The following is an 8,750-nucleotide window of genomic DNA, read 5'->3' as shown; positions in this document are numbered from 1 at the left end:
CTAATAATGGTCACAGGTGAATGATTTCTGAGCTTCATGGAAATCAATCGCCAAATTTACCGGGTGTCCCTAAAAAAACGTTCAGTCTCTCAAAATGTATTGATCACTCTATGGTAACAGTAAGTACAAATTGATACACTGCATGGTCCTAGGCTAAAATGAAGCGGTCGGACTGCTATTCATGACAATAAAAGAAAAGTGGCGCTTCATATTCTTAAAGGGAGACTATAGGTAGTAGCCAGGTAGGCAAGATAAAGTTACACAGAGTCACCAGTAGGGGTCTCTCCTATCTCACCGTATATCAAAACTATTCAGGCTTGTACGAGGAAGATGTTAATAACTGAACCATACACAAACAAGTCCCCGAACAGTGCATATAATTTACCTGAAGACCACAAATTTGACCTCATGCCTATAGTCACCCTCTAAATATCTCTGCATGTATTTCTTCTCTCGACCAATAGAAAATTGTCTTTTTCAACCAAAATTTACATGTAGGAACTGAGAATGCTATATCTACGAAGAAAGACGCGACTGTTTCGTGAACTGCGGCGTCCACTATAAAAACAGAGTACAAAACCCAATTTGAAAAGGCACATTAGATTTTGCTGGAGTGTTTATAATGTGCTGCCTTTGAAGAAAGAGTGTAATCGTCGAAATAGCATACGAAATGTATAAATTGGAAGACAACTCCACAACAGTCAGTATGTACCTAAAGAAACCAATGATCTTTACAGAACACTCATCCTTAAGCGTGCGACAGAAACGGCGAAGATACATAACGATACTAAGGGGTCAAAAAACCTCTTTCTGCCAGACCCCTACTGTATGTTAAAAGTGTGCTATTGAAAGACATTAGAAGGAAATGTTTTATAGAGAGCAAATTAAAAACACTTTCCGACCCCTGCATGGAACCACCTGGCATGCGTTGAAAGTGCTTGCCAAGTGGTTGCCCACCACGCAAGCTTGGCTACTTTAAAAGCCAGTGCTTCAAAAATGCCTATTGATTATACTGTGTCGACGCTATTCAGCTGTTTCAGGGGCACGTGTACAAAAAGCTTAGACCTGTGTAGCAGACTCGCTTAAACCGGCTAAATAGCTTCGACACAGTAAACAAGTGCGAGAAAATCTGCACAATGATCACCAGTAAAAGTACAGTAATTGTTCTTGATGCTGATGCGAATTCGTTACCTTATATCCCCAGCATACGGCATTTTGCTCAACGATTTGAATGACAAAAGAACTTTTTTATCGCCCGATCTGACGCAGGGTCTGCATGACAGGCACGCGTGCGGTTCTAAAACGGAATTGGCACTCGCTGAGGCTTCTTGGAGTTCACTGTCACGGACCAACCTACTGTAGATGGGTGACTTGGCTTCCAGCTATTGTTTTATGCGCAGCAAGCGTGAGGACGAGTGGGGCCCAGTTAGGATCATCTCCGAATTGCTTGATGCCAGGAGAGATGATGTTGATTCCAAAATTTTCATAAACCTTTTGCATCACATCAAAAATAGCAAAAAACGTACAAGATCAAGAGCCTCATTTTTCTCATCATGTTGTCCTCTAGACCATAGAAATGCAAAATTTATAAAAAAATGTTAATCCATATGTATATCATCGAAGTTGACACGAAATAGAGTGTTGATGCCAAACATGAGAATTTGTTCGACTTGCAGACATAGGCCTAATATTATCTCTGCCAGTATAAGCTTCCATGTTGTACTGGACTGCATAACTGCCCATTTTACATTGCGATCGCGCAGTGTAATCAGACTGAAAAATGGCCACGTCCACAGATTCGCACTGACTTGGGGGACTCAACACATACTATGTCTTGAATAAAACAGTGTCAACCAAAATGTTTTGATGTATTATTATAACTCGGTCCCAAACTTTCGGGTGACTGGAAGCTCTGAAAGTCCTATGATACTAAAATGGCCTAGTCAAGGTCATTTGGAGCCAATGGCGGCCAGTTCACGCAGGGACGGAACGACGTCCGCAATAACTAGAGTTCCAGTCATGGGCAAGGAGCATGGAGAGTTCATTGAGAGATGAGGCCATTTCTTCTCTCATGACATCAAGCAATTCAGAGAATAGTTTAAAGTCCGTCATGCTGTTGATGATTCATCTTGACCCTCAAGCTCCGCCGACCCGGACTCCGTTACACCATGGTTCAGAATTTGATGATCTTGTAGAGAGCAAAGTACAGGTTTTGTATTTTCATGGTGATCGCATTTTTGGGCCAGGGGTTTCACTGAACAATTGAAAAACATCACACGGTGAAGGCAAATTGTTTGTGATGGAAGACGAAACAAAAAGAAAACGATTCTTACGACAGACCATGCAGCGTCAAAATTTCACGTTCAGGAAAACTACCATAGTTGCCCCAACTTTAATCCTCGTCATCAACGTTGACATCTTTGACAAATATATATACATAACGCATATACAGAGTTCTTTGTTAAAATAAAATAATTACAAATGTATGCATCCATGCAATATCATATCATTAATTCATAGATCAATTCATACTTTGCAATATATATATATTGTGTTTGCCTTTTAGGAAGACATGGTTTTAATGTGCGGCTTGAAACTAATACACACATAAAAATTATTTAAGCGGATTACCTTACGATTTAGCCGCTTTCACAGGTTTTGGTGGACAGTTAATGGTCAAGTCTGCTGTCTTTGGAAGCAGCGAAACCTCACATAATATCCAAACAACAAAAGCTGCATAAACTGTTTTATATGTATTTCAACTCGACAACAACACAAATTTACATGTACTAGGTGTTAAAAAAAAATTGACACATTTGATTTCTAATAACTTCTAAACTGCTACTCCGATAGAGACCAAATTTCAAAAGCATTTTTAATCGAAGCCCAGACCTCACAATATGCGACTTCTTTCTCTGGGGATATCTGGAAGAGTTGATGTATGTCCGAAGGCCCTTTGCAAACGTAGACTGACGAACTGCAACAAACAATCGAGGATGTGTGCAATGACATTCGAGGTGACCAAGACTTCCTTGACAAACTAGTGATCTTCTGCATCAAGAGCCCCCCCCCCCCCCCACCGTCACTGCCTTGAACGCTGTAGAGCAATCGGAGGACGCCAGGTCAAGAGTGACAGGAAAACCAAAACAACCCCAATTATTATAATTATCCCTTATTACTCGGTTTTCATAACTCATTACGCAACCAAACCTTTACCAGAAAATACGATGGATGTCAGTTACATGTTATTAACATTTGGTCGCTATCGGAGTAGCAGTTTAGAAGTTATTAGAAATCAAAAGTGACAAATCTTTTTTCTAACACCTCGTACGTTCAATTTACATTATACGAACTGTATATACATGTATTTTGGTTACAGTGTTACAGAGGTGGTATATATATCATTTCACGGGTTAACTGTCCAGCTTTAAATATTTATGAGATGTAAATTTTACTTTGAATTCAAATCATGACGTTCCACGCGGTAGAAAAAACCAAATCTGACCTTTGTGCGGGGATAGTGTAGATGTGTATACAAATATCATCGAACACGCGACAACCCCGCGGCATTCATCTTTTCAAGAAAATATCATTACATGACTGGGACTGGGTCCTAAAAGTGAGTAGAAATTCGTTTTAACCTCCCTGCTGTATGATGATATACCGGTACCTCGCCACCGGCCACAATTTTCATTCAATTCGAGTCATTTTTTCTCTCAAAATGGATGTCTGCCTGAAACGGACATCATTCATCAATTTTACGAATATTTCCCCTAAAGTTCGATAACTTACAGAAAAATACAAACACTCAATATGGTATAATTCCACGTGATTTCCTTGCATGGGACGCATCTGGGTTCGGAGCACGAAATTAGGACGCAAGATAAAAGAGTTCACAAAAATATGTTTGTTATCACTTCAGAACTCTGCAAAGTAAAGAAAACGCATAAAAATTACATCCTGTTCTGGTGCATTAAGTTTCAAAAGATGTATTCACTAGATTCGGCTGTAGTGTGTTCCAAAATACGAGAATTCATAAGATGATGCTGAACCCAACTTCCACACACATTTCTTTGAAGTGATTTGTGCAATTCAGCACTAGGTCAAAAACTCATTTAGAATATGGGCAAGGTCAGAAATGAAAAATGACTAAGGATGTGGAAGCATGATTACATTATCTTATCTAGCACTGGGTACTGATTCTGAAAATATGGGGCTTTAAAAAAAAAGTCTGCTCTGTTCTAGGCTATCAATCCTATTGCCTGATTGTTGCTTGATTTTTGTCACAAAATACATGCCTCAAAGATTTCAACTTATTCAGCAGAGCTTAGTCAAAGCGAACACGAACATTGAATTTAAATGAGGTCCTTACTCTCTAATGAACACTTGTCCAAAATCGCGCCCAGGAAAATCATATATAATATCAAATACATTATAGGGTAAGGTGGTACAACACTGCAGGATCCATAATTGTACTAGGGCTTTAATTGTACCACTTTAACTTACATTCATGAAATAGATGATTTTGTACTCATGACAAAATACCCCATATTTTTCTTCATTTTACCAAGTGCAAGATCAGAGCTTGACGAGGTGTCGTTTTGTTCTTATTGATTTTATGTTTGCAGTGAATTAATAAAAAAACTAATTATCTGATTTCAGATAACCTGGGGTAGCTCTTTTAAAATAAAGTCGTTTTTTTTCCTTTCTGAAGTTTCATATTCTAACCTCTCTTATTATTGTCCTTATTTTTTCATAATAACAAAAAAATTTGCTCGAAATATTCTTTGTACCTTTTTTGAAGGAATTAACTTTTTTTAATTGGAAGTATTTTTCCATGTGCATTTTGTACACAAGAACCCAATGGTTACATGTACATGGCGTATCCACGACTGCCAAGACTGTAGATCTTTCGGATATTAAAATTCCGCGACACCCTCTTTGAAGTGGGACTCCTCGCCAAGTTAACTGAGGTTTTCTATCAGACATAATTTTCCACATAGAAACTGTATAGGAATTCGATATTCTGGGATACATTTTCGGGAAACTAACACCAGTGATAAATATTTTTGCATTTTGGAAGCTTTCATCCATACATAAGGTCTACTGTAAAGTTTGCCAACAAGGTATCACAAATATGAATTACACTTTGAGAAAAACGGATCTCAGGCTGTGGGTAACTGCGGCTATAATTTCACTTGGAAAAGAAGAATCACATATGCATATGTATATGCTTACCTCCGACCTCTGACCTTTAACCTGATGACGTATCACGTTCACAAAGGACAGCACCAATCAGCACCAATCAACCTGTCCCAAGCAGGAGCGCCTTCATCAGTTTTCTTTTTGCCGACTTTATTTGCTCTTTTTCGTCGAATTTCAGACTTGGGAGAGAAATGACGCTCGAGTCTCCTCGCCTGCACCAGTTTGGAAACTCAAGCTCTGCATTTCCTGTCACTTCTACCATGATGAATTGTCCGTATGCCCTCTCATGGGTATCATTCAAAACAGAGGTCAAAATTCGCACGTCCATTTTGTCCTCAAGGAGTTGGGGCGTCACGTGGACAAGAACGCGCGTAGATCGGCACAGTGCCTTTGTCATGTATACTTCGTACTCCCCGCCACAGTTGTGGACCAAGTCCCTTTGCGCCCAGCAGCAATGGTCGGCCAAGCCTAGCCCGTTTTCCAAGAATGCTACCAGTATTTCCGTCTGTTGTTTGTCTTCCTTCACATCACAGGAATAGACGAGGATATCGTGATGGCTGCTGAAGGACGACTTCAACAGATTACAAAGCAGACGATACTGAATGTCAACAACAACAGTGTCCTCCATCTTGGATGACACCTGTTCCGCTTCAGCTGCCAAATCTTCAACAACGCTTTCGTCAACTCCTGGCACCTTCAGCAACTGGGACATAACTTCTGCGTAAATACCATCCGATTTTTCACCATTTTCTTTCATGGTTTTCACAATTTGCTCAGTTTGAGCGCACAGATTTTCGAGATTTTCCCTCGCAATAGGTTTTACCGAAGTAGCAAAAAGTTCCTGAAAGTTGTTCTCGGTTACATGTAGTTCTTTGCCGTCTTTCGCAGACTGAGTATCTTCTGCTTCCAAGCACAGATTGATGGCAAACTCCCTTTCCTCTGCACAAAGGTCTCTCATACTCATAAGCAGTTTCAAGGACACCAGAGCCTCTTGAATCATGCCGCGGCCTTTGAACCACATCATTTTTCCTTCAATGTAATTCAGCATTGATTCTGAAGCAACGGTGCTCCTGTCTTTGTTGCTCTGTCTTTTCAAAGCATTCGTACTTTTGCCAATTTTCTGCACAGTTTCGTACAGGCGTAGCTCCTCTGCATTCGTAGAGACTGATATTTCTTCCCGTAATATTTCGAGAAGGACTGGGAGAGAGGGAAAGTTTTCTGACCTACTTCCGGCGGCGACCTCAATAGATTTTTTCAAGTAAAGCTTAGACCTTTCTCTGTCGCCAACTAACTCTTTTATCATACCCATCTGCATGTAAGCTTTGGCCCTGTCACCTTTCGTTGAACTTTTAAGGCTCAGTGCTTGGCGGAGCCAGCCAAACAGTTCACGCTGGGTGTCTTCTGCTGCTGGGTCGTCACAGTACCGGAAGACACATCTTGCCAAGTCTGAAAGGATCATACACGATGACTCCCCGGCAAGGTCATTGGCCCGTTTGATGTGATATATGGCTTGTTCAAGCCTGAAGTCATTTGGTGATCGTTTGTAATAGTCATAGATGTGTTGGACACTATTGGAACGTGTAAAGCGTGGCAGCGTGGCGAAGCTTTCGCGGTGTTCGATTTGAAGGAAACATCGTGTGCCATTATTGACAAAGTCGTCTTTACTGTTGTCCAACTCCATCGTGAACGCGCGGGAAAGCTGATGATGAGCAAACTCACTCTCCCGGATCATCAGGGACTTGTATAAGTAATGTTTAGCGAGTTGAAAGTTAGCTCTAGGGCCTGACAAAAACAACCTACCCAATCTCATCAATGCGTCATGGTCATGTGACATTTCGACGTCTGCTACAGCGTTCTCCAGGCAGTCCCATACATTTACGTTCCCAGCAGTCAGCCATTGCAATTTCAGCGTTCTGTTCCTCTTCGGATCAATCTGTTTATACTTTTTATATATTTCAACGTATTTTATCCAAACCTTTGTGTGGTCAGTTCTCCTTTCCAAGCAATATTTCAAAAGTTCACAGCCTCGTCGGAGCAATTTCTCTGGGTCGCCATTTTTGTTTACATCAAAACAGTTGAAATTCGTCTGCAAGTTTTTGCCCAAAGCACGGTCAATGGCGACAGCTGCATCATAGCACCAAAAGACACGAAATTCATCACAAATTGAGATCGCTTCTTGGCAGAAATTTGGGTCACATTGATCAAGTCCTTTCTCAGCAATCTCAGCGAGGAGTTTGTCGTACGAATCTCTGCAAAATGCGTTATACCTGGGCCCCATCTTTCTGTATGCAAAAGCCATTTCAGCTTTGGCGAGAAGCAAGTCCATCGGCGTAGCTTGTTGAAGAGAGGCCAGGGTGTCCAAAGCATCTGAAGGATCACCACTGTCCAAAGTCATCAGGCCCCTGTTCGCCAAACCGATGACATTCCTACCTTTGCTCAACGACAAAACGTCGTCAAGTAATCGAAATGCTTCGGCTGTTCGGTTGAATTTGAAGAGGACAAAGGCCTTCAGGTTTTTCACAGAACATACATAATGCGTTCTCAGAGATGTACTCCATATTGCGCAGTCATCCTCCTCCTTTAGCAGCTTCTGCAGCATAGCATCCAGTTTCGGGTACACCAACTCCTCATGTCCTTTGAGACTGAACGAATTCGGGTATTTGTTCAACCCAGAGCGCAGAGTTTCTAAACTTGTCGCCATATTGGTGATGTATTTCTGAATTACGCAAAAACATTGTCATCCAACAAGATGGCGTCATTTTCTGGTTCAAAACAACTATCTCATTAATATTCATGAGAGTAACCTTGCTAATTCTTGGAAACCAGGGGCTAGTTCCTTTTATGGGGTCAAACCATCTTGGTGAAGGTCAATATGTTTATAAATACCAGTATTAACATTAAAAATAGACCCAGAGTTGACAGTTCTATAAGATATTCAATTGTGTCATGTATTGGCTATTTCAAAATCAATGGGTGCCAGGTTTTCAGCATTCGATTGAGGATCTCAGGTGGTATTCGTCTGTATTGTCTCTCAAGACATCTGTTCGAGATGTGCCACTTTTTTCAATTGGTTAAACAAGAGGCAACATGTGGCGACGGTAAAAATGTCATGTTTACTACCAAATGAAGCCTTCTTCGCGTGGCTGGAGATTATGGGGAGGCGGAGCCAGCAGAGTCAGGTTAAGTTACACAAAATCGCCTATAGGCGTCTCTAGTATGCCACAATCAATCGACACTGTTCGCAATATATTGTGCGAGGAGTATTCTTATCACCTCAGACCACCCAGCTTCTGCCTAAGGCACCCCCTTTTGAGATTGCACCTGAGGTTATGTTTGATAAGTGCATGTACCTAAGACGCAATGTTCAGAAAATGATGATTCTTGTTTTTCAGCTGAAGACGGAATGTCTCGATAATCTCGGCGGAAATGACATCATTAAATTCGTGCTGCTATTGAAATATTGGGTGTTGGAAGACCAAAATCCACTACATCACGGCGACCCTGACGTCGCAGGATGGGCATTGTGGGATTAATGCGAAGTCCGT

General features: G+C 41.1%; 1 protein-coding gene across 1 annotated transcript; it reads right to left on the bottom strand.

Annotated features, from left to right (window-relative positions):
- Nucleotides 1–1,673: 1,673 nt before the first annotated feature.
- On the bottom strand, nt 1,674–7,906 carry LOC135495079 (uncharacterized). Its single transcript, XM_064783497.1, has 2 exons — nt 5,239–7,906; nt 1,674–3,926 (listed from the first exon to the last, which is right to left on the bottom strand). The coding sequence occupies exon 1, from the start codon at nt 7,904–7,906 to the stop codon at nt 5,306–5,308; it is 2,601 nt and encodes an 866-aa protein (XP_064639567.1). The 3' UTR covers nt 1,674–3,926; nt 5,239–5,305.
- Nucleotides 7,907–8,750: the final 844 nt, after the last annotated feature.

This window comes from Lineus longissimus, chromosome 10 (assembly GCF_910592395.1).
Source record: "Lineus longissimus chromosome 10, tnLinLong1.2, whole genome shotgun sequence".
Classification (NCBI taxonomy): Eukaryota; Metazoa; Nemertea; class Pilidiophora; order Heteronemertea; family Lineidae; genus Lineus; species Lineus longissimus.
The sequence above is the reverse complement of the archived record's forward strand: the minus strand, read 5'-3'. Positions and strand labels throughout refer to the sequence as shown.